The 25,542-nt window shown below is 56.5% G+C and overlaps 1 protein-coding gene across 3 annotated transcripts in view; it reads left to right on the top strand.

The window, feature by feature from the left end:
• The first annotated feature begins 3,666 nt into the window (after nt 1–3,666).
• Nucleotides 3,667–25,542, top strand: part of STK32C (serine/threonine kinase 32C) — a 65,235-nt gene continuing 43,359 nt past the window's right edge. The window contains exon 1 of one of the 3 annotated variants that reach the window (XM_030276916.4): nt 3,667–3,944. Coding sequence is in view for 1 of the 3 variants with exons in the window: in XM_030276915.4 (XP_030132775.4) it covers nt 3,860–3,944 (85 nt within the window). In the remaining 2 variants the exon portion in view is untranslated. The remainder of the gene's footprint in view (nt 3,945–25,542) is intronic. The other 2 variants (XR_003961208.4, XM_030276915.4) reach the window with 2 other exon arrangements.

Genomic DNA, 25,542 nt, shown 5'->3' with positions numbered 1-25,542 from the left:
TCTGACTGGACAGAGCGAGTTTGGCTCAGCATATGCAATTCTGTAAGGCTGGAGTGATTGCATGGCTGGCAAAGTTGAAGAAAATCCTTGTCTCTTCGAGTCTGTGGGGAAAGAGTGAGCTCACAAAAGTGAGGGTGGATGGGAAAAGACAAACTCTGCCAGAGGAGCGAGTGGCGGCTGTGCCCTTGGCAGGCCCTGCTCTCAGGTGGAGCCCTGCGGTGCCAGCTGCCCTGCCCAGGGCTGCCCCAGCTCCGACTGCGGCCGTGGCCGTGCTCTGCTGGCCAGTGACTGTGCTCTGCTGGCCAGTGGTCACTCTCTGCTGGCCAGTGACTGTGCTCTGCTGGCCTGTGACTGTGCTCTGCTGGCCAGTGGGCACTCTCTGCTGGTCAGTGATCACACTCTGCTGGCCAGTGCCACGCTCTGCTGGCCAGTGGTCACTCTCTGCTGGCCAGTGGGCACTCTCTGCTGGCCAGTGGGCACTCTCTGCTGGCCAGTGGGCACTCTCTGCTGGCCAGTGACCACGCTCTGCTGGCCAGTGACCACGCTCTGCTGGCCAGTGGGCACTCTCTGCTGGTCAGTGACTGTGCTCTGCTGGCCAGTGGGCACTCTGCTGGTCAGTGGGCACTCTCTGCTGGCCAGTGATGGTCCAGCCCCGGGAGCTCGGGCCCAGAGCCGTGCCGGGCTGCTCCAGCCGCTCCCTGCACACCGGGCACACAGCAGGTGTGCTGGGCTGGGGCACTGCCCGCTGCCACCACAGCAGCTCTGCTTTCCTAGGGTTTTCTCCTGCTTTCCTAAGGTGTTCTCTCTCTTTCCCAAGGTTTTCTCCTGCTTTCCTAGGGTTTTCTCCTGCTTTCCCAAGGTTTTCTCCTGCTTTCCTAGGGTTTTCTCCTGGTCACCATAAGGTTTTCTCCTGCTTTCCATAAGGTTTTCTCCTGCTTCCCCGAGGAGGAACAGAACCCTCTTGCAGCTTATTTGTCTTTTGTGATCTAAGCAAACCACCCAATCTGCTAAATGCTCACAGCTGCCAGGGCTGCCAGACATGCACAGAGTATCCCCAGGACTTCCACTGGTAAAATGCCTGATTGTCTCTTCATAAAATGTAAACCACTAAACGAGACGGGAAAACAAAGAGGAAAAATGAAAGAAAGGCGCAATGAACTCTCAGTGGTTTCAAGGACAGCCTGTTCCCAGTGACCCCTTTGGCCACCCAAATTGCATGTTTGCCCCTTGGAGGTGCAGTCACAGCTACAGCCAAAGATGTTTGAGGAATAAATTACTGTGAAAGTCAGCTTTTATTTAAACTCCCTCATTTCAAGCACAAAGTGGCTCTCTGTTTCCCTGGAGACCGGGATATGTAAGAAGGCAGAATTTTCTCTCCATTTCCCTTTCCTACACTGGACCACTGTAGAGCAGGGTTTGGGTTTTCCTTTTTCCCTCCCGCAGGACTGGCATCAGTTATGACTGCTCATTTTCCTCAGGTGACTGGAGCTGTGTCACTGAGGTGGGTGACCTGTGCTGAGACTCCCGACATGCAGATGTTGCTGAGGGGATCAGCACCTTTCACTGCATGTTCCTCACTGGCTTTAAAATTTCTGTCAGACAATGAACAGAAAGGGAGCCCCTTTTTGAGTTCTTGAAGTAGAAACTGATTACAATTAAAATGAATATAATTCTGCTATAATAGTGAAGCATTAAAAAAAACAAACAAAAAACTTACAAGATCTTTTATTTGTCTCTGACACCTGTTTAGAAAGGTAAAACCACTTACTACACTGCTCAATGAAGAATAAATTGAACAAAGTCTTGTTGCACTGTCTGCCTCTGCACAGGGAAAGGAATTAGGAGATGGAGTGGAATGAAACCCGCCTCTGGCATGAGGACAAACACATCCTTATGTCCCAATCCTATCTTGGAAATTTATTGGGAAAAGACTGACTCTGTGCTCTGGATTTCATTGTCAAAGTATTAGTGGAGAATGAGAAAGAAATGACAACTGACTGAAGCTGTTAAATGGCATCTTTCATACTTTTCCCACAGAATGTAAAGGCAGGAGAAAGGAAGGAGGAAAGCTGATAGCTCAGATATTCACAGTGTATTTAAACACAAACCTATACCTAAACAAAGCTAAAATTACTGCCTTGTGTAGAAGTGTTCTATCTCTTTATTTAGAGCAAATTCTTTCTGATTTTTCAAAGAAATACTCTTTGAGAACTATTCTTTACCTTCGGAAAACTGTTCTTAAATGATACCTTTCCATTGTAATCCTTTTACAACTTCCAGGCTCCTTGAAATAATGATTGCCTCCTCACACACGTTCTGTGAGGAGCACAATAACTGATGTATCCATTTCAAAACATGCTGGGAAAGAAAACAGCATCAATTTTGAATGAAAACTTGAGAAACAGCATCTCAGGAGCCACGGAAGTCCTGCTGGCGTGACAGCTGTGGCCTACTGGCTCAAGGGCTGTCCCTTGCCGTGAGGTTTGGGACGTGGTCTGCTGGCACAGAGCTATTTCTGAGATGCTTTTCATCAGCCATTCCAGGGCACGTTCCAGTTCGGCAGGCCATGGAACCCCAGCCACGAGCACGCTGCGGCTCAGCAGGCTCAGGAGCTTTAGCAAACCGAGTCTGGGCAGGCACTGCTTAGCGCAGGCCGGGGCTGAGCGGGGCAGGAGCAGCCTGGAGAAGGGGCTGAGAGCTGCCCATGGCCCAGCTCGGGAGCCAGGCCCTGTGCTGGGCTGATGCCAGTGTGGGCAGCAGGGCACGGGGGATTCTGCCCCGCTCAGGTGAGACCCACCTGCAGAGCTGCCCCAGCCCTGGGCCCGCCAGCACACCGGCTTTTCGGAGCAAGTCCAGAGGAGGCCGTGGAGATGGTCTGGGGGACCTTTCCTCTGTCCCATGAGGAAGGGCTGAGAGAGCGGGGACTGGCCAGCACGGAAAATAAAAAGCTTTGTGGAGACCTAATCGCGGCGTGCCAGCGCCTGGAGGGGGCGTACGAAAAGGATGGAGAGAGACTGTTTAGAAGTGAGGACAAGGGGGAATGGCTGCGAGCGAGCCGCGATAAGGGCACTGAGCCCAGGGAGCGAGGCAAGATGAGCGCTGTGCGCTGGCACGGACACCGCCGAGCGGGGAAAGGCTGCAGGCACCGCAGCTCCTCCCGAGCCGTCTCTGCCAGCGAGACTCAAAGAACGGCGCCGGGGACACGGGGCCGGGCGGGGCTCGGCTCGGGAGCCGCGGGGGCGGGCACCGGCCCTACCCGGCCCCGGCCCGGAGCGCCGCCCTCGGCACCGGCCCCGGCCCCGGCCCCGGCCCGGAGCGCCGCCCTCGGCACCGGCCCCGGCCCCAGCCCGGAGCGCCGCCCTCGGCACCGGCCCCGTCCCGGAGCGCCGCCCTCGGCACGGCCGCGGCCGCAGCCCCGCGCCCGGGGGATGCGGGCGGAGCCGGGAGGTGCCTCCGGCCCGCCCCGCTCCCGGCCCCGGTCCCGCTCCGCCCGCATCCCCCGGCCCGTGTGCCCCGCTCTGCTCCGCCCGCATCCCCCGGCCCCTCTGCCCGGCCCCGCTCCGCCCGCATCCCCCGGCCCCTGTGCCCCGCTCTGCTCCGCCCGCATCCCCCGGCCCCTCTGCCCGGCCCCGCTCCGCCCCGCCGCCCGCATCCCCCGGCCCGCCCCCGGCTCCGGGCCCCGCCCGCCTCCCCCGGCCCGCCGGGCTCCGTCCCCGCCCCGCCGCGGGCAGCGGGCGGGAGGCGGCGGCGCCGGGCGCTGCCATGCGGGCGGGCGGCGGCGGGGCGCGGGGCGGCTGAGCGCGGCCGGCCGCGGGAGCCGGCGGGGACAGGCCGCGGGGCATGCCAGCCGCCCGCCCCGATGTTTCCCTGGAGCAAGTGGAAGAAGAGGATGGGAGCGAGCGCCTCCTCCTCCAAGAGACCCGTCTTCGACGAGCGGGAGGACGGTGAGTGAGGACCGAGATGCTCCGGGGTGCCCGCCCTGCCCGGGATGCTGTGCCCTGCCCTGCCCAGCCCGGATGTCCAGCTCCGGGGCACTCTGCCCTGCCCTGCCCCGGCGGCGCTGCTAACGCGGTGCCCAGCCCGGGGTGCCCAGCCCGGGACACCGAGCTGCCCCGCCCGGCACTGGGGTCCCCCGGCGGGGCCGTGCCCGGCTGCGGGGCTCCGGCCGGGCGCTGCCTCCCCGCAGGACGCAGGGACTCTGCCCACGGGCACCCCACGGGCACCCCACGGGCACGGGGCACGGGCGGCCGCCGTTAAAGCGGGGGTGGGAAGGGGGGCCGAGGGGACAGCTCAGCACCAAGTTTCGGTTCGTGCACGGCCAGCCCCGCTTGGACCGAGGAAGGGCCGAGTGCCGCCGGCATCATGCCCGAGCGCTGCTGCCAGCGCAGAAAGCTGCTCTGGGGTTTTTCCCAAAATACGAGCTGGGGGGGTTGTTTAGGAACACGCCGTGAAATCCCATCGCTGCGTTAGAAATGTCGGGTGCAGGGGGACATTTCAGAGGAGCAGAGGAAGGAAACTTTGACTGTGGGTGGGGAAGAGAGCATCGGGCCAGCAGGCGAGTGCCGGGTGCCGGGGCACTCCTGAGCGCTGCGTTGGCCCCGTGGCACTCACCGAGCACACGCGAAAATCCCGGTGTGTGAGGGTGCTGAACTGTGCACTGCATCAGCCGGGAGGGAGATGTGCGAGTCTGGGTCTGAGGGCAGTGATGTGGGGGTCGGGGTCTGCTGGAATCCCTCGCTGAGGGGAACCACAGCTGTCTGTGCTGCTCTGGCAGCTGATGGGTTAAATCGGGCAAACTTTTCCTGGCACAAGAGCTGGTTATTTCTCCAACACGCTTTTATTAGAATTCACACTGAGCAAGCCGAGTAAAGACACTTAAATCGGAGGCTTCACTGCAGTTACATTCTGAAAACAAATTTTTTTTCTGAGAGGCTTTTGATTCTACCCTGTGCAGCCAAGGAGGGTGGGTGAGCTCTGCAGCTGAGTGGCTACTGACAGGAGCCTGGGAACACCTTCCAGGCGCTTTCAATCAGTGCTTTCACTGTGTCCCAATTATTGGCACATCGCTTCCTTGCTATCTCCTGCTTTTCCATAATTCCTTGTTAGAGTGCTCAGAGCAATTACAGCGTTGTTCCAGTGAACTCATATTTACTGTCACGGCACGGTTGCTATGGTGATCTCCTAAGACATCCCAATAACTTCCTTAGATAAAGAAACCAGCTGATACTTGGGTTTGTGTGTGACATAATGTGGAAGACTTACTAGTGACAATAATATAATGAGAAATCAATTAAAAATATAAAAAGGAAGAGATACATTTGGTATGTCAAATTTTGCCCCTACGTGGTTCCTTGTGATGGATCGCTGTACAAGGATGAGCCTGACTGCTGAAATCCAGCAGATAATCTCTGATCATTTCGTCAGGGTGTATGTAAATAGAATGTTAACATTTATTGTAGTCACTGGTAACACAACCAGTACTAAAATCATACTCCAAATCCTTGCAGACCTTACAGTCGTTGTCCCTGCCTTCCTGGGGACTGGTTTTGGGACTGCTGATCACTGGTTCCTGTCACAGCTGAGGCAGCACAGGGGGGATATCCTGGGCTGAGCAGGACGTGTTGGCTCTCTCGGGGTGAAACTCCTGGCTCCAGAGGCTTCTCCACTGTTTACCTGTGCTAAGAACTGCCATTTCTCCTCGGCCTGCGCCTGTGCAGCCCCAGCTGCTGCTGGATCTCGTGTGGAGCAGTGCAGGAGCTCCTGTGGCACACCCCTCTGTCTGGGAGGGCACGGCTGCAGCTGCCTTGGGGTGTGGGTTGAGCTCTGAGTGGCTCCAAGGGTGAGCCTGGTGCTCCAGAGTGTGTCCTAAGGACCTTCTCTCAGCCCTCTGCACTTCTTCAGCATCTTTTCTGTCAGTGCTTGGCTGGGCTTGTTCTTTGGCAGAGATGGAAGCTGGTGCTGGTTCAGGGCCAGGGCGGTGTGGAGCCGGGCTCTGGGGAGCTGTGCCCAGGGGGCAGCTCTGCTGCTCCTTCCTTGCTTCCCTTCCTGGCTGCTGTGGTGTCCCCATCCCCACACTCAGGAGCCTTCTTGTGGCCGTGGTGCCAGGTTCAGGGGTGTTCAGGTGTGTTCAGGTGTGTTCAGGTGTGCCTGGTGCTGCGTGTTGGGCACAGCACCGTGGCCGTGGTGCCAGGTTCAGAGTGTTCAGGTGTGTTCAGGAGTGTTCAGGTGTGTTCAGGTGTGCCTGGTGCTGCGTGTTGGGCACAGCACCGTGGCCGTGGTGCCAGCTTCAGGTGTGTTCAGGAGTGTTCAGGTGTGTTTAGGTGTGCCTGGTGCTGCATGTTGGGCACAGCACCGTGGCTGTGGTGCCAGGTTCAGGAGTGTTCAGGTGTGTTTAGGTGTGCCTGGTGCTGTGTGTTGGCACAGCGCCGTGGCTGTGGTGCCAGGTTCAGGTGTGTTCAGGTGTGTTCAGGTGTGTTCAGGTGTGCCCGGTGCTGCCTGTTGGGCACAGCACACCTGTCTGAGCCCTTGGGGTGCCCTGCCTGCTGCAGCGTGCACGCCGTGCTGCTCCCTGCTTGCACACGCAGCCTGCCAGAGATTTTGGGGCGGTTCACAACTGGGGCTCAGCTAACAGGAAGGCTGACTGTGGAAGGACAGTGCCTGTGTGTCTGTGTGTGCTTCCAGGGAGCCCTGGCGTGTGGGAGATGGGTTTCTCTGGCTGTGGGAGCCGCTCTCCAGCTGGTTCCAGTCCCGCAGAAGAGCTGGCAAGCTGCAGACCCATCAGCTGGGAGGGAGGGAGCTCCAGCCTGTCCAGCTGGGGACACTGCCCAGGGATGCCTTTGGGAGAGCTCGGTTTTGGGGAGTGCGTTGTACCCTGCTCGTTAACAGAGAAAGTTAATGAACAGAGGAGGAGAAACAAAGTAAGGGGAAAAGTATGGGAAGAAGAAAACAAGGCAAAAGAACAGAAGGGCTGCGAGGTGGAACACTCAGAGCTGTGTGCTGGAGTAAGGTGGGCTCAGTGAGCTTGAGTGAACTGTAGCGGCCTTGTGGGTTCTGCATTGCCACCGTGGGCTGTTTTCCATCAGGAAAAACACACCCTTGTCTGCAGGGACTTTTCAGGGTTTGGTATTTATACCTGCAAGGATGTTCTATAAACTCCTCACGCGAGGAGTGGGTTTGTTCTCCACAGAAGGGTGGGTACTGCCTGTCTGCTGGCTGAGATACGTCTCTGTGCAGGGCACGGGGCACTGGGGTGTCTCACGGAATCACAGAATCCTCTGGGCAGGAAAAAGCCTCCAGGATCATGGAGTCCAAGCTGTGCTCTGAGTGCCACCTCCAGGTGACACCTCCAGGGATGGGCACTCCAACCCTCCCTGGGCAGTTCCAGTCCCTGAGCCCCTTTCCATGGGGAAATTCCTGCTGTGCCCACCCTGAGCCTGCCCTGCCCAGCCTGAGGCCGTTCCCTCTGCTCCTGTCCCTGTTCCTGGAGCAGAGCCCGACCCCCCGGCTGTCCCCTCCTGGCAGGGAGCTGGAGAGCAAGAGGAGGCACAAAAGTCATGAGGCTTGTTTGTCATTTGGGCAGGAATTTTGCTGTTGTTCTGGGAACCAACCTAGCAAGTTTTATTGACATCTCCCTCCTTTTTAGAAGGAAAAAAAAAGTATTATTTTTTATTTTAGATTTATTTTTTATACCAAGTGAGGAAAACCTGTAATTGTGAAATCAGTGGGAATGTTTCAACCCAGATCTCTGAAAACTGCTTAGCAGAGTTGGACTCGGGCACCTGGGCTGTGTGGGAGGAAACACAGGGCACACAGTGCTATTAGCATTGCCCACAGTTGTGTTCCATGAGAGAGGGGAAACCACAGCAAGATTTATCTCTCTATGCAATTATGTCTGAAGAGGAATTTCAAGAGTGCATTTTGGATGTGGTTTCTCCTGAATCAACGTGGTTTACTAAAAAACCTGTGTGTAAATATACATGAGACTCTGTGAAGCCATCTGCTGCTCTGTGCTTTGCTGTGCCTCCCCTCGCTGACACGAGGCGAGCGGTCCAGGGCTCCTGTCTGTGTCCTGATGCTGAATTCGTTTTTTCTGCTGATGTACAAGGTTTTAATGGGGCAGCCCAGACTTTCATCGTGATTAGTATTTTGTTTTAATCACTTTTCCCCCCAGTTCTTTTTTTGACTCTGCCAGAATGCAGATGGTGTTTTGTAAGGGGGTCAGGTGCAGGCGCCTGTGTTTCTCCTACTTGCATCGAAATCAAGTTTTAAGCCCGTTTGCAGCTCTGCAGCTCACGGGCGCAGCTGTCCCGGTACAGCGGCCTGGCGGTGGGAAGTGTGTGCCGGGGCTGGCCCGGCTCAGGTGCGGGGCCGTGCGGTGCTCCCGGCGCTGGCAGCTCGGATAGCGCGGGAGAGGCACCAGCCGGGGCTTGGGGCTGAAGGCAGCGGCAGGAGCAGGCAGCAGGGCCTGGGGCCGTGCGGGGCCGTGCGGGGCCGTGCGGGGCTGTGCAGGGTGTGCAGGCTGTGGGGCCGTGCGGTGCCGTGCGGGCTGTGGGGCTGTGATGTGCCGTGCTGGGTGTGCGGGGCCGTGCGGGATGTGCGGGGCCGTGTGGGGCCGTGCTGGGTGTGCGGTACCGTGCTGGGTGTGTGGGATGTGCGGTGCCGTGCGGCATGTGCGGGGCCGTGCGGGATGTGCGGTGCGGTGCGGGCTGTGCCGTGCCGTGCTGGGTGTGCGGTGCCGTGCTGGGTGTGTGGGATGTGCGGTGCCATGCGGGATGTGCGGTGCCGTGCTAGGTGTGCGGTGCCGTGCGGTGCCGTGCCGTGCGGGCTGTGCGGTGCCGTGCGGGGTGTGGGGCTGTGCGGGGCCGTGCTGGGTGTGCGGTGCCGTGCTGGGTGTGCGGTTCCGTGCCGTGCTGTGCGGGGCTCCCCGCTCGCTCCCCGCCTGGCCGCGTGTGCTGGGCGCGGGCCGGGCGCTCCCCGAGAGCCGCTCGGTGTCGGGCTCAGGGTCTCGGAGCTCCCGGAGCTCTGCTGGTGCGGGCAGCTCCGGCAGCCCTGCTGTGCCTCCTGCCCCGCTCCGGGCACACGCGGGGCTGCTCCCATCGCCCCAGCCCGCGGCACGGCCCGGGGAAACGTTGTCAGCAGGGCTTTGTTCTGGCTGCCCAGGGTCTGGGGTGCTTTGCCCCTCCATGGGCTCTGTGTCCCCGGCACAACCACTGCTCCTCATTCCCGCCAAGCACGGAAAACTTCTCTGGGCATGAAGCTTTGCAGTGTGTCATGTAATGCAGAAATAGGTTAAATCCTGGGAATTCAGCAATTTCAAGTCCTGGAGGTGTGTGGTTCACGGCAGTATTGGGATTTTTGATGATGTTTAATGACTGTGCTGGCCCTCTCCACCCTGCTGGCCGCGGTCCCTTTGCAGTAGTGCTGGCTCAAGTCTCAAGAAAAGCCATTCTCAAGGGGCTCATGTGTCTGTGGGAGATCTGAGGAGAGGAGATCGGGGTGAAATGAGTCCTCGGGGCAGCCGAGACTGTTCGCACGGAGCTGGAGTAACGGGAAATAAACACAACAGCAATTTGAAGGACATTTGATGCATAGGGAGGGACAAGGGCAAGCAAGGAAAAGTCACTGGCAGTACCATTCAAGTGAAATATTAAATCAGATGAATACTTGGTATATTCTGTGGAGGCCACAGTCCTCATGACTACCTCGGAATGGGCTTCCTGTGATTTGGGAATAACATGCAGGGGCACGTGGCTGGGGATCTGCCCACCGTGTCCCCGGGGCTGGCGTGGTGACCTTCCAGCGGGGCTGGCAGTCCCTGCTGCTGCAGGTCCCACACAGGGGCTGGCGGGGAGAGCAGCAGGGGCAGCTGCAGCAGCTGCAGAGCCGTGCTGGCAGTGCTGGCCGTGGGCAGCGCCAGCGCAGCTCCTGCCGTGCCCGCCGCCAGGGCAGCGGGCAGCACCTGGCCAGGAAACCTTCCCAGAGATGAGGAAAGCTGCTCCTTCTGCACTCTGGAGCTCTCACATCTCACCCTGGGTGCTGGCGGGGTGCAGCAGCTGCCTGGGCTCTCGGTGTGGGGCTGGTGTGTGCCCACGGGCCCACACGGGCTGGGGAGAGCCTGCCTTTCCTTCTAAATATTGCTTTATTTCGTGTGGCAATGCCTGGAGTGGAGCATGGCTCAGCCCCAGGTGCTGTGCCCTGGCCCGGGGCTGCCTTTGCACCCCTGTGAGCTGGACTGGGACGGGGCACGGCGCTGAGCCCGTTGTTGTGGCAGCCTGGCACGCACCAGCAGCCTGCCTTCTCCCACCCCTCTGGGAGGGCAGGGTCCCTCGGCAGGGTCCCTCGGCAGGCTGCGGAGCCTCTGGTGGCTGCGGGGGCTGCTGAGGTGTGTGCCCTCACCTGCCTGCACATCCCACCCCGGGGCACCCCGCCAGGGACGCTGGTGGGGACACGGGCAGGGACACTGGCTCTGGGTGGGCTCTGGGTGGGCTCTGGGTGAACTCTGGGAGGGCTCTGGGTGGGCTCTGGGTGAGCTCTGGGTGGGCTCTGGGTGGGCAACTCCTGCTGCCATGGTCCCTGGGCAGTGCCTGAGCAGCAGGGACAGCTCTGTGCCCCTTCCCAGGGGCTCTGTGCCCCCTCCCAGGGGCTCTGTGCCCCTTCCCAGGGGCTCTGTGCCCCTCTGGTGCCCGCGGGGCGAGTGCAGGGCCAGGGCTGCTGGCAGCAGCTGCTGCTCCGCTCGGCTGGGTTCATTCCACGGTAAATGCCACAGCAGGAGCATCGCAGGCAGGTGTCAAAACAAGCACAGCTGCAGCCAGGCAAACTTGGGGACTGATTAATGAATAGCTTCAGCCTGTTGTGTGCTTCTCTGCATGGCTTTCTGATGTAAAGATCAATCTGTGAACTTATTTAAAAAATAGTGGGTTTCTTTTAACGAGAACAAATTGCCTCTGTTTATCAAAAGGCTGAGTAACATCAACAAACAGTTCAGTCTGTGTTGCCCCTCGGCACTACTTGGAAAATGGTTTCAGATGGTGCTTCTGGCCTTGTTTGGATTTTTCCGTGCTCTTAGCTTGGCATCTCCAAAGGTGCCCCTGCCTCCCCCGCTGCTCTCTCCAGAGGCCGCCCTGCTCCTCCTGCTCTGTGCTAGCTGGGGTTTCTCCTCTGCCAGCTCTGCTCCTGCTCTCTTTTCGGGGCTGCCCGGGGCTGTTCCCTGGGCTGTGCCCTGCGGGTGTGCCAGGGCAGGGGCACAGGGGGGCCCTGGGGTGGGAGCTGGGGGTGCGGAGCCAGCACAGCCCCGGCGCTGTGGGTGTGAGCGGGGGCTCTGCCCAGGGCCAGCCTGTCCCTGGGGTGCAGAGCCAGCACAGCCCCGGTGCTGTGGGTGTGAGTGGGGGGCTCTCCCCAGGGCCAGCCTGTCCCTGGGGTGGGAGCTGGGGGTGCGGAGCCAGCACAGCCCTGGCACTGTGGGTGTGAGTGGGGGGCTCTCTCCAGGGCCAGCCTGTCCCTGGGGTGTGGAGCCAGCACAGCCCCTGCGCTGTGGGTGTGAGCAGGGGCTCTCCCCAGCACCAGCCTGCCCCTGCAGCCCCCACCCTGCTCCCGTGCTGCTCCCCGGGCTGGCTGCCCTCTCCCTTGGGCATCCTCTGCCAGGGATGTTCTTCCTCTCCGGGGCGAGCTGCACATCGCTGTGCTCCAGGGAACTTCTTATCACACAAGTGGGATGTCTGCTTTCCCCAGAGAATAATTCTGTGAATTATTCTGTTTGACATCTGCTGTGAATCTGGGTCTGCTCTCTTCTTGTGGAGCAGAAATGAATCCTGGCTGGTTGTGGCCACCGTCCTGCAGGGGCAGCTCCTGTGAGCTCGGGTGAGGTCTGCCCGTGAGGTGAATCTGTTCTGACACCTCCAGGAGAAAGAACAGGCTTCTTGGCGACTGCAGGGAGCACCAAAGGGGATCACTGCTCCCACCTGGGCTCGAGCAAAATATCTTCAGGTATTCACACTCTCTTGTGGTTCTTTTTTCCTTCCCAGATTTACTGTCATTGCCAGCACGTGTCAGTGATACCCTCTCATTCACACTCCTAATTTTTCCTTTTGCCAAAAGAGCCTTTTCCATCGCCAGAACTGTGGGGAATGCCTGCCCAGCTCAAGGAGGGGCAGAGGACAGACCTGCATGTGGGAACACCGGTGGTTCCAGGGACACCAAAGCCCTGCTGGTGCTCACCAGCCTTGGGCCCGTGGCTCCTGGAGCTGCTGGTGGTGCTTGGGTCCCTCCTGAGCCCCTGGTGAGCCGCTGCCCCCGTGCTGCCCTCCCAGCTCGGTTTCTGGCAGGAGGGAGGGCCAGGGCAGGAGCAGCATTTCCACAGCCCCTCAGCTGCTGCGGCAGCAGCTCTGCCGAGCAGCATCACCCATCCCAGCCAGAGGGATTTTGGGAGCACGTCTGCTGCTCACCAGCCTCTGGGACAAAGATAGGACCGTGTGCCTGAAATAGCACCCTGGAGCCTGCACAGCCTCCGGTGGCTGCTCGAGAGGGAAATCCAGAGTTTGTTTTCAAGGCATCATCGCTGTGTTGACAAGGCTGTCGTGAGGAAAACGGTCTCAGCTGGGAATGTCTGAATTAAGTCCAAGTGCAGCATACACACACACAGTGCCCGCTGCTCACACCCAGGGTGGGCACAGAGAGGATCCTGCCTTGGGAACAGGTGCTTCACACAGAATCCCTGAATCCCTGGGGCTGGAAAATCCCTCCCAGCCCAGGGAGTCCCAGCTGGGCCCCATCCCCACCTTGTCCCCAGCCCAGAGCACTCAGTGCCACCTCCAGGGGTCCCTGGGACACTCCAGGGATGGGCATCCAACCCTCCCTGGGCAGTTCCAATCCCTGAGCCCCTTTCCATGCCGTGGAGGAGGGTGTGCATTCACCAACATGCCCATGTTAAAAACCACAACCCCAAAGCAGACATCACTGTATTTTCATGGTGCTGATCCAGCCAGTTGCCAAGAAATGAGCATAGCTGCCAGTTCAGCTCTTTTCCAGGAGACTTCTTTCTATTCTTTTTGATTTTCTCTTTGTTGCTCCAGTGGTGTGAAATGCTGCAGCAGAGACCATCCTTCAGTGCAGTGTGTGCAGCAGTGCTGGAGTGCAGAAAACAAGGAAATGGCATTTTGAAATGAAATGTCTCTGCTGTTGCATCTCTTGTGGCTCAAATGCAACACAGCTGGTGCACAGTTTGACTTTTTGGTGTATTTTCCCAGTGTTCTGGTAGCTGTCAGCAGCCCCAGTGACACAGCAGGAGGAACAAGGCTGTCTTTCATGACCCACAATGAATTTGCTGATGTGGCGAGTAGTAAAAGCCTCTTTTGATGGAAAACCAGAAGCAGCTGATTGTAGAAAATATTCTTGGGCTCTCTGTGTGACAAAGAGTTGTTGTCCTAGGACTGGTACATATTGTAGTAAACTGCAATGCTTCTGGACAGATTTGGGAAAAGCAGTGGTGATCGGGAGACATAAAATAAAAGATGGAATAGGTGATATCAAAGAGAATGAGGCAGGTTGTTCCCCAACAGACCTGTGTTTGTCTCAGACCTCTAAAACCCTGTTGTGTGATTTAAAAAAAAAGGGATTGCTGAATTCTGTCTTGTTATCAATGGTTTTAAGTTCTCACTTGGAAACGCCTGTGTGTGATCCATCACATGCTGCTTGTTGCAGTTTGGTCACAATGCCTCGCTGTTTGTTGCTGCCTGGAACACAGAGTTAAAGGGGATGTGGGTGGCTCCTTCTCCTCTCTGCCCTGAGCAGCTTTTGTGGCTCTCCTTGGGTGCACAGAAAAAACCTGCCAGGTCTGAGGGCTTCAGTTACCTGTGGTGATTGGATTGAATATGGCTCTATTGATGTTTTTTTTCTATTAATTAATGTTTTAAGCCTTCCAAGCACAGTGTCAGGGCCTCCCCAAGTGCTGTGGTACTGAAGTTATCCGTGGTCTGTCTGCTCTGTCCTTGTGAGCCGTTTCCTGAGCTCTCAGCACAAAGCCCTGCTGCTTTCCCTTCTCCAGCAGCTCCTTCCCTGCAGGACACAGCTGTGGGTTGCAGGAGGGCGGGATAAGGTTGCACATGAGAAAGTGCATTGGATTTCACATCAGCAGCTGGTGCATGTCTAGGATGGCTCGTGCTGCTCGTTATTCTCTGTATTGCCATAGCAACAGGATGGGCTGCTTGGGGCCAGGGTCCCCTGTGCCACCCTGGGCCGTCCCCCAGCACAGCTCTGCCCCTCTGTGCACAGCCACCCCCTCGTTCTGCTCTGCCTTCCCCGAGCAGACCGCAGCCCTCCTCACCTGTCTGTGCCCCACCTGCTCCAGGTGACATCCCTGAGCCTCCTCACCTGTGCGTGCCCCACCTGCTCCAGGTGACATCCCTGAGCCCTCCTCACCTGTCCGTGCCCCACCTGCTCCAGGTGACATCCCTGAGCCCTCCTCACCTGTCCGTGCCCCACCTGCTCCAGGTGACATCCCTGAGCCCTCCTCACCTGTCCGTGCCCCACCTGCTCCAGGTGACATCCCTGAGCCCTCCTCACCTGTCCGTGCCCCGCCTGCTCCAGGTGACATCCCTGAGCCCTCCTCACCTGTGCGTGCCCCACCTGCTCCAGGTGACATCCCTGAGCCCCATCTCCAGGTGTGCTCCTGGAGCACCTGCCAGCGGAGCCAGCTGGGCAGGAGCAGCTGCTGCTGTCCCTGTGTGCCCAAGTGTCATTGTCCCCATTGCCCCGTGAGTGCCAGCACAGCCTGGCAGTCCTGGAGCCCCGGAGCCTGGAGCCTGCAGTGCTGGGGCACTCCCTGTCACAGCCTGGCAGCTCCTGGAGCCCCAGCACACATCCCTGCTCTCCTGCAGTGCTGGGGCACTCACTGTCACAGCCTGGCAGCTCCTGGGGCACGCAGTGTCACAGCCTGGCTCAGTTTGGAGCAGGGCACAGCCTTGAAGGGTTTGTACAGGAGCAAGAGGCGAGCGAGGCGCTGCTGAGATCACAGTGGCCCTGGGCCGTGGCCCTGCACAGCCGGCAGGAGCAGGGCTGTGTGCCGGGGCAGCTGACAGCCCCAGGCAGGTTTTGGGGACCCACCCTCGGCTTTCATAGCACACAGATAGTGCCAGTCTCCTCAGCCTTGGCCAAAGCTGGGCACAGGCAGGATTCTGTCCGAGCTGGGGTGTCTGACCAGAGAGCTTCTCTGCCACAGCCACAGCCACAGCCACTCGTGCGTGGGACAGGTCACATCCGTGCCTGCAGTCAGGAGTAATCACTGAACACAGGACCTGCTGCGGTGCCACAACTGCAGACGTATTTGCAGAAGAAGGAATTCTTTTCTTTAGGATGGGGACGTGCTGTGGATGTACCTGTCTGGACAGGTTCCCTTTCTGGCCCTCAGGTGCCCCAGCCTGTCTCACGCTGGTGTTCTCAGCAGGATCTGCTGTGAGGAGTGTGGCTGAGGCTCCTCTGACAGACCAAGATCAGGTTTCCTGTGCGTGACCCAAGTGGGAGCTCTTCTGCCCAGGATGTTTTTAAACCTTTCAGTGCAGCCCCAGTGCTTGCGAGTGCTTTGTGTCTCAGCACGATGCAAATGCAGCTCCAGGTTTGCTGCAAAGTAGGTCTGTGCACGGTGTTTGTGGTGCTGGGCTCGAGCAGAGCTGTGCAGTGCTGTCAGATCCGTGCCCTACATTCCTCAGCCCCTTCTGCAGGTGCTGCCAGGGGGTGTCTGCTCCATCAGGATGGGGTGCAGCTCTGCCTGCACTGAGCTCCTGGCTGTTCTGCTGGCTCTGAGCACAGGGGTTTGCCAGCTGCTCCCAGCACGGCCCAGCAGCGACGCTCCTGCTTGGGCCTGTTGGTTTGTCCTGATCCCGAGTGTCCCTTTGGGTCACAGAGTCCTCTCATCAGGCACGTGGGTGTCGGGGTGTGACTGCTGGGTGAAGGGACCCATTCCTCTGGCTGGGAGCCCAGGCTGTGCTGTGCCCTGCTGCTGGGCTGGTGCTGCCCACAGCTGGCCCCAGGGCATGTGGGGTGTCCTGGTGGCACCCCTGCAGCCAGGCTGCTGGGACACGAGCTGGGGCAGGAGGGAAAGGGAAAAGGGTCCCTGATTCTGCTGGTGGAGCTCCTGCTTCCTTTAGACTGATAGCTTCAGTGATTTCACACTCGTCCCCCTCTGTTGGTGCCTCTGACACCGGGGCGTTCCCAGGGCAGTGCCCGGGCTGCCCACTGCATCCCAGACCTCTGTGTGTGCCCAGCTGGGTGCTGTTAAAGGATCAGCGTGCCCCAGGAGGGACACACACACAAACCCTCCCCTCTGGGAGCCCAGTGGGTGCCCTGGTGCAGCGTGGCCAGCGGGTCAGCACCAGGGAGGTGGGTTTGTGCCACACAGCCCCAGCAGCCTGGCTGAGATCACTCCTCATTAGAGCACTCTGTGTTTGCAGGGCAGCCAGGTGCCGTGGAGAGGCACTCTGCTGAGCTGCTTGGGTGACACTAATTACTGGCAGTTAATTAAAAAGCAGTTGAGAGGAGAGCTCTCGAGTGAGGGCACGGGGTGCTTGTTGGGCTGGTCTCATTACCACTTCTGTGTGACACCACTGGCTCTGCCCCATGGCCCTTCCATGTCCCACGGAGCTCGGGATGTGCCAGGGGCAGCTGCTCCCAGTGCCCGGCGTCATCACTGGTCACCAGCCCCACCACCCTGTGCCTCCTTCTGTCCACCACATCACCCCCAGCACCTGCCTCCTCCCGCTTCCACTGCAAATCTGCATTGGCAAACGAACAAAATCAACATTGCTTGTTTGTTTTGACAATTACAGCAGAGATTTAATTACACTCGTTCCTCGTGTGCTGCTGAATGTCAGGTGGCGTGTTAGGCGTAAACAAAGATGTTCTGCTGAGGTGAGATGTGGTTATTAAAGACACCCTGGCAGCCTGCAGCTGGCCCTGGAGCTGCTGTCAGTGCAGCCAGCACCTGCGCTGGGCTCCGTGTGCTGTGTGCCAGGAGGAGGCAGAGCCTGAGCAGGGGTGTCACCCCGAGTGGCTCCCTGAGCTGTGGGGAATTGAGCAAGGAAACAGAAATATCAGAAAAGAGAGAAAACCACGTCTGTGTCTGCAGTGATTTTGAGGCAGCAGCTTCAGGTATCATAGCAGGAACACAATATTTCAGTCTCAGAGTAAGTTCTCTGTTCAAAACAGTGGGGATCCTCAGTTGCTGTCATGAAAAGGGCCCGATTTTCCTGCTCATCACTTACTGCCTTTGAAGAATGTGTCTTAAAGCCTGAGCCTATTGTGTCGTGTGAAAGCAGCTGTAGCATTGTCTGGCAATGGTAAATTGGCAATGACTTTGCATTCCATAATTAGTTAACAAGGAATCATTCACCATGAGCATGTCTCTCAAACCCCATTGAAATGTGCAGCACATGTTTGACGTTATTAATTAAAACCAGGAATTTCAAATGATCTCTGGAAACAGTTCCCATTTCCCTTCACTCCACGGGGCCATTGACAGGGACGAGGCTGGATTAAGGCAAGGGTTTGAAATTCTTTCTGAAAAAAATACTTTGGGACTCTAGGGTTATCCAGGAGGATGTAAGAGACCGCTGGCTGTGTTTCAGATCCCCCAACCCTTATCCTTAAGCTCCTGAACGGGCTCTGTGAGCTCCCCCCGCTCCCAGTGAAGGTCAGTCTCTCAATTACATCTTGTCAGAAAACCTCTCAAAGGGGTAATCCTAGGGAGAAATTATTTCTAGAGATTCTTGTCAAATTAAAGAGAGCCTTTAATTAAATGAGTGTCCATTACTTAATGGCAATTGTGGAGAGAAAATCCTTACTTCTGAAAGAGGCAAAGCTCCACTTTCCTATGGAAAATTTACTTCTTAAAATAATGAGATAAAGATGGCTTATTGTGCTCCAGAGCTGAGGCCTGACAGAAATGAATGTGCATGCTTGGAGGGGTTTAATCTGGAAAGGGAAGAGCCCTGGCAGTATCTCTGTGTGCTGTGGGGCAGCCCTGTGGCTGGCCCTCGCAGCTCCTCCCTGCCCTGGTGTGGGGCTGGGGGCCCTTCAGTGCTTTTGGGGTCCCATCAGTGTTTATGAGGGCCCATCAGAGTTTCTGGGGTCCCATCAGTGTTTTTTGGGGGCCCATCAGTGTTTATGGGGGCCCATCAGTGCTTTTAGGGTGCCCATCAGTGCTTTTAGGGTCCCATCAGTGCTTTCGGGGTACCATTAACATTTTTGGGGTGCCCATCAGTGTTTATGGGGGCCCATCAGTGTTTTTGGGGGGCCCATCAGTGTTTATGAAGGCCCATCAGTGCTTTTAGGGTGCCCATCAATGCTTTTGGGGGGCCAGCACCCCACACACTGGCTTTGGGGTTCTTCCCAGGCATTCAGAGCTGTTCCAGCACCTTGCAGCCAGTCCTGCCAGGAGCTGTGCCACCAGAGCCGTGCCAGCCGGGCAGTGCCACCAGAGCAGTGCCACCAGAGCAGTGTCACCAGAGCAGTGCCACCAAGGCCGTGCCACCAGAACAGTGCCACCAGCGCCGTGCTGGAGCTGCCGAGCCCTGCTGGGAACTTTGAGGTTTGACCCCGCTGGGCACCCCAGGGCCCGTCCCAGCCTTGTCCCCATGTCCCTGCAGCGCTGGCTGTGCCAGGAGTGAGGGGACACAGCCTTGGAACCCAAGGAGTGCCTCGGAGATCTGCCTTACGTCTTTGGGGTATTTTTATCGTCTGCCTCATTCCAACGGTCTCAACTGAGTCATCTCAGCCCCAGTTTAGATTTCTGCTCCCTCCACGCCTCCTCCAGCAGGACCAAACCCTCCTGGCACAGCCTGGGCTTGGGGAAGGCTGGCATTGCATTATGTGGGCACTAGGTCAGGGAGTTCTGGATGTTGATGCATTTTATTTAGCAGCCTTCTGGATTTAAGGAGTGTCCATAATACAGTAATTCATAATTTATCATAAAGGAAGACAATAGATTAGGTTGCAGTTTAATTATTGCTCATTTTTGTAGCTGTTGTGGGGTTTGTGTAATAAAATACAGATGGGAAAAGCAACCTTCCTTAAATTCCAAGCCTTCCTTTGTGCAGGATTAGGGGGATATCTGTACCCCTTCCAGGGGCACTGCTCTTGGGACAAAATGACAGGACTCTTGGCTGAGCAGGAGCCTTGTCTGGTTTTGAAACTCCAATAATCATTATCCTGATTCCTTGGTAATCGAGACTCAGGGGTTCACTGGCACATTTTCCGTGCTTGCACTGGCTGGCAGTCTGTGACAGGAGCAGAGGGACAGCCCCAGGCTGGGCAGGGCAGGCTCAGGGTGGGCACAGCAGGAATTTCCCCATGGAAAGGGGCTCAGGGATTGGCACTGCCCAGGGAGGGTTGGATCCCATCCCTGGAGGTGTCCCAGGAACTCCTGGAGGTGGCACTCAGAGCTGGGGACAGGGTGGGGATGGGGTCCAGCTGGGACTCCCTGGGCTGGGAGGGATTTTCCAGCCCCGGTGACCCTGGGATTCTGTGATTTTCCTTCCACAGACACCAGGCTCCTGCTTATTTGATGAACAAAACCCCTCCAAGTGGGACAATGGACAGCTGCTCCTCTCGTTAAATTCCAAATGCCGAATGTTGTATTTATGAGCGAGAGATCCAAATATGGTCCATCTGGTACCATTACTCAGCTGTTCACTTCACAGAGAAGAGAACGTTTCCGTATCTCCGCCGTGATGTTCACATGAGGAGCTGAGCCTTTTAAAGCTGTTCAGTGTTTTCCTTTCCGAGGGGCTGCGTGCACGGGAGAAATTCCACTGAGTCCCACACCCTGTGTTCCCAGCCAGCAGGGCTGCCCAGGTATGCCAGGAGAAATTCCACTGAGTCTCACACCCTGTGTTCCCAGCCAGCAGGGCTGCCCAGGTGTGCCAGGAGAAATTCTGCTGAGTCTCACACCCTGTGTTCCCAGCCAGCAGGGCTGCCCAGGTGTGCCAGGCCAGGCTCTGTGGTGGCTCAGGTGAGCTCCTGTCCCTCCCTGAGCAGCCGCTCTGCCCAGAGCGCCTCTTTTCCATCCCCGAGCTGGGGGCTGGTCCCGAGGGGTGTGGGGGATCCACCCCGCTCCCACCGTGTCCCCTGGAGCTCCTCTGGGGCCAGCTGAGGTTCCAGTGCTGGATGCCACGCTTAGAGACGGGTGTACAAAAAGCTTTAGGAAGTGCAGGAGGAGTTTTTTGCCAGAGATTTTAATTTTGCATTGAGCGTGAGGGGAGCGGAAGGAGTCAGACATAATCAGGAGAGAGCGGGGAACTGTCCAGAAATAATCTCCTGTCTTTGCCTCTGAAAGCTTTGAGAGTTTCGGATTGATTTCAGGGGAAGCAGCGCTGGAGACTGCAGTGGAGGAAAGTTGCAGAAGATGTGGTAGGTCAGAGATGAGATGGTTTCAGGGATTGGTGACCTGAGAGCTGCTAAGAATAGAGCGTGGCAGAGACAGACAGGTTGTCAGGCAGTCTGAGGGCACGGATGCTCCTGCAGCTGGCAGGGATGAGGGATTTGCAGCAAACCCTGCAAGGATGGAAGCGGTGCCTGGAGCTGGGGGTGTGATCCATAATAAAGCGCCGGGAGGGACTGGAGGTGGCCTCAGCGGCCTCGATGGGAAGGTTGGCCTTTGGTCTGGGACCACGCCGTGGTGCCAGAGGCAGGGAGGCACCTTCTGCTGCGTCTCCATCAGCAGCAAAGCAAGCACCAGCTGCTTTAATAACCAGGGAGGACGCAGTGCTTGGAGGCTGTGGAAGGTTCCTGATGGCATGGACAGCCAGCTCCATGGGGCAGGCTCCAGGGCCAGCAGCACATGAGCAGCTGTGGGGGCCTCAGGGCCTCCTCATGGTGGATATGCCCAGCTAGGTAAACAAAACCCTCGGTAGGTGTGTCTGCAACTTAATGCTTTTCCATAAAATATTCATTATTCCATTTTAGAAACTAATTTTTGCTGAAAATTATTTCTTGAGAATTCTTGATCGCCTCAATTAGAAAGAAGAACAATTCCAGCACACTCAGAAATGCACTGGCATAAGTGGGAATAAAAGCTTTTGGTTTCCTGTGCTGCCTGGCAGTCGGGGTGTGCTGCGAGCAACTGCTGCAATTGCCATTTCCATAGCACACACAGGCATACGCATTAAATTTTGATTCACATCTCTGACATCTAGCAAATTGCTCCTTAACAAAAGGAACATTATAAGCATGCTACAAAATACAGGCTTGGTCTGGCCACACTTTGGATAACTCTACCCTATTCTTTAGAAAATTGGTTTTATTGCTGATAATTGGGCTAAAAGGAAGACTATTTAATCCTGGCCAACCCAACTTTCTGGGACATTAAGTTCTAATAGGCAGATATAAACTGGTCTTAATAGATGAATCTGACATCATCTGGCTGCTTATTAACTATTAAACCTTCTTTCAGTAATTCTCTTGGCAGCTCTGTGTGTGTTGCCATAGTTTCTTTGTTAACAGAGCGAGGCATTAATGCATTTTGAGTGCTTCTTGCCCAAAAGACATGGAAAAACACCTTATGTTTGAAGATGCAAACTGGTGCCTGTCTGTGGCTCTGCGGCTGATGGCACTTGTGGCGTGGCTGTGCCCCATGGGATGGCACCAGGTCTTGGTCTTCCTCATGGTTGAACGTTTGAACTTTTCTCCTTTGCAAGTGTCCTTTGGTGCTTACCTGAGTGCGTCTGTCGGTCTTGATGGGCTTGGGGGCAGAGGAGCCCCTTTATCTGGGTTCTTTGCATCCTTGGTCTCCTCTGGTATTGTTCTTTATGCAAGAAGCTTCAGAAATTTGCATTTTCCTACGCCCTTTGTACCTTGGCGGAAGTTTCTTAAGTAAAAGGTTAAAGTTCAACACATAATTCTACAAGATAAAATTTAAATGCTTAATTTATTTTGTTAACTCAAGTGAACTCCAAAAATCTCTGTTTCAGCCTGGGCTTTGTCACCTCGGGCAGTGTAGGGTGAGCAGTGGCCGGGAGTGAGGTGTGGCTGGCTGGGGACTCCTGGGGACCCTCGGGGACAGCGGGCTGGGCGGGCTGGGGCTCAGCAGGTCCTGGCTCAGGCCAGCCCCAGCTCTCCCTGGGAGATGCCCCATCCTGTCCATCCCTCTCTGTGCTGGCACCTGGCATCCCTGTGAGAGCCATCACCAGGGGGACCTGGGCACTGTCACCTCCACGGCCGCGCCAGCCCGGCTCCAGCTCTTGGAGCCCTCAATGAACACAAATAACGCCCAATTGGTCCCTTCTCCTTGGCTGTGGGATAGATCAGTCTGAAGGACAAACAGGCTGAAATCAACTGCTGTCTTTCAGCTGACACTCATCAGCTTCAGCCTGAATTACTGAGGGAAAATCTGTGGGAGATCTGAGTAGTGAAAGGCTTTCAAAGTAATTACAGGCTTAAGGGAAGTTGTAGCATTGGATGGTGACAAGTGGTATTTATTTCATATTTTGTTCAATATTGTAAATTACATATTTATTTTAAAAAACAACAGGCATCAGCTGGACCAGCATCTCCTCTTGCGCTGGGGATGCAGCAGCAGCTGCCTCTGGACTCCCCAACTCCTGCCGGAGCCAGAGGAGTCAGCCAGAGTTAACACGGCAGTGTTTAAAGGAAAAACAAATGCCTACGTGTATGCAAAGTCAACCTTGGTTTGCCTGAAGCAGCTGGGAAGGGCCTTCTGTGGAGAGGTTCCTGTCTGGGGATGATTCAGTGTCAGCACTTGGTTCTGTTTCCCTTGGAGATGCTTGGTAGGAGCTGCAGACAGGCAGCTGAGAGGCTGCACTGTTTGCAGGAGAAGGCTGGAGAGGTGCTTGGCTGGGTGGGATTTGGGTCTCGGGTGTGGGGGACCAGGCTGTGCTGGGCAGATGTGGGGCCATGTCCCAGAAAGGTGGGGAGATCTTGGGGCAGCTGTGGGGCCATGTCCCAGAAGGGTGGGGAGCTCCTGGGGCTAGCACAGCTCAAGGGCTAGCAGCTTAAATACCTCCTGGAGAACCGCCACACAAAGAGGAGGAAAAGGCAAGAAAAGGAGGGATTTTGGAAACTCAGAACTTTTTCCCCATGTTTTTCCCCTATGGCCCGTGAGTATGATTTGTGCTGGGGTGAGGCTGTGTAGGACGCTGGTTTCCAGGCTGGAAGGCACAGGCAGGTTGTGCTCTCACAGCTTTTCCAGGAAGGGGTATCTGTGTGCCTGTCAGACACTGCAGCTCCATCCTTACCATGAGCACAGCACTTGCCCCTCCTCTGGCAGCAATGTGCATATTCTCCTTTGTATGAGGAGACATATAGATCCATTAGAATGGCTTTTTGATATTTCTGGATACTAGTAGGCTAATTTAAGAAACATTTAGTCTTTTACACTCTGTTTCTTGATCAAAAGGAAGTAGATTTTGAACAATTTTTTCCCCAGGAGGTAGACAATAGTATTTGCCTTTAGGGAATAAAAAAGAGAACACTTTCTGTTCATTAAATCTAACTGGAAAATGCTCAAGATGTCAAGTGTGAAAACAGAGGCTGAGAGAGGGAAAGGTTTTGATTTCATTCAATTGATTCTACAGTTTATCAGGAATTTGTTGAATTTGATATTTCTCACTGCTGTTCACAGTAAGATGTGTGACAAAAGATGTGACCCAGCTGTAAGGAAAGCAGATGAGGAGACGGGGAAGGGATTTGAGGCAGTGTCACGGGCAGGTGAGAGGATGGGATGGCCCCCAGTGCTGTCCCCACCTGTTTGTTGAGATTGTCTCCTCCCCTTCCTTTTTCTTTGGGGGTAATTGCACGAGTTTGAGCAAAGACAGGGCTTTGTTGGCTTATTTGGGGTGTTTCAAAGTTGTATTTGTGGCTTTTCATAGGAGTTTATTCCCTTGTCTGCTTACCTGGGTGCTTTTGGCATCAGCTGGGTGCGGGGTTTGAGGTTGTTTCTGGTTTTGGGGGTGAGTGATGGTGTGGCTTTGCTGTGCACTCTCCTGGCAGGACTCTCTGGCCAGGCTGGAGGGGCTGCTGGGCAGTAAGAGGAGCTGTGAGCTGCCAGCAGGGCTGTGTGTGATCGCTCTGCCCTGCTGCTAACGAGGATGGCACAGCATGTGCAGGAGCCCCGAGCAGCGCCCAGCTGCCAGGGCTGCCCCAGTTCTGTGACAGTCTCTGACCTGCGGGGTGCAGCTGCTGTGCAGGGACACTGTCACGTCACAGAGGAGCTGATGTAGGTCCAGCAGCAGCAGCAGCATCTGGGGATAGACGGCAGTGCCAGGGATCAGGAGCCCTCAGCTCCACATGACCCCATCTGCCCGACTGTCACCCTCACACTCCTCCTGGGCTTTTCCTAATGCGGCTTCACTTCGGCTTCCCGTGGCCTCCCTGCCTCGCTGGAGCTCTGGGAGGAGCCCCCGGTGGGTTTCGGACAGGTTCCCCTGTGCGGCACCGGGCACCGGGCTCTGCCCTGTGGGGCGGCTCCTCTGCCCAGGCTGTGATGCCTGGGGGTCCACCTGGGCATGGGCACGGTGATCCTGGGGGTCTCCTGCCTCACACAGAGGCATGGTCCACCTGGGCACGGTGACCCTGGGCATCTCCTGCCTCACAGAGCCATGGTTCCACCTGGACATGGTGACCCGGGGCATCTCCTGCCTCACACAGCCCTGGTCCTAGATGGACATGGGCACGGTGATCCTGGGCATCTCCTGCCTCACACAGCCCTGGTTCCACCTGGGCATGGTGACCCAGGGCATCTCCTGCCTCACACAGCCCTGGTTCCACCTGGACATGGTGATCCTGGGCATCTCCTGCCTCACACAGCCCTGGTTCCACCTGGGCATTGTGACCCTGGGCATCTCCTGCCTCACACAGAGGCATGTTCCACCTGGACACGGCATCTCCTGCCTCACACAGCCCTGGTTCCACCTGGACATGGTGACCCTGGGCATCTCCTGCCTCAGACAGAGGCATGCTCCACCTGGGCACGGTGATCCTGGGCATCTCCTGCCTCACACAGCCCTGGTCCCAGCAAACATGGTCGGGTTTTGCAGACTCACAGGAGCGAGTTGTCTCACGGAGCCTGAGTGCGCAGCGTGGCTTCTGGAACATTTTGTTTTCAGTTTAGACAACACTGGAAAAGTTGTGCTTGGCCCCCCAGGAGTCCTTATTAGCTCCATCAGTGAATGTACACAGGAATCATTAAATGTGTGTATTGGGTTTAGCTAAGGAGGAAGGAAGATCAAGAGCCACCTGACTGCACGTAATTAAGTTTAAAGCATGAAGAGTTAATCCTGCTGTGAATTAGAATTTGTGCCGTTGAGTGTGAACTTCTCAAAACACAGTGTTAAAAGTTGGTGGTAATTAGTGTAAGCTGCTATTGAGCCGAGCAGTCGGAACAAGCTGAATGCTGGAATATGGCTGGGAGCAATGCTATTATTAGCACTCGTGTTCCTGAGCTGGTAATGATCTCTTTGACCTGCCATGGGAACAAATGATAGAGTAATTAATCCGCTGCATATGGCAGGGCAGCTGTGCTCTGTGATCAGCGCCCCTCTC

The sequence above is a fragment of the Taeniopygia guttata genome, chromosome 6, assembly GCF_048771995.1.
Source record: "Taeniopygia guttata chromosome 6, bTaeGut7.mat, whole genome shotgun sequence".
Lineage (NCBI taxonomy): Eukaryota > Metazoa > Chordata > Aves > Passeriformes > Estrildidae > Taeniopygia > Taeniopygia guttata.
Note: the sequence above shows the minus strand (reverse complement) of the source record. Positions and strands in the feature narration are given on the sequence as shown.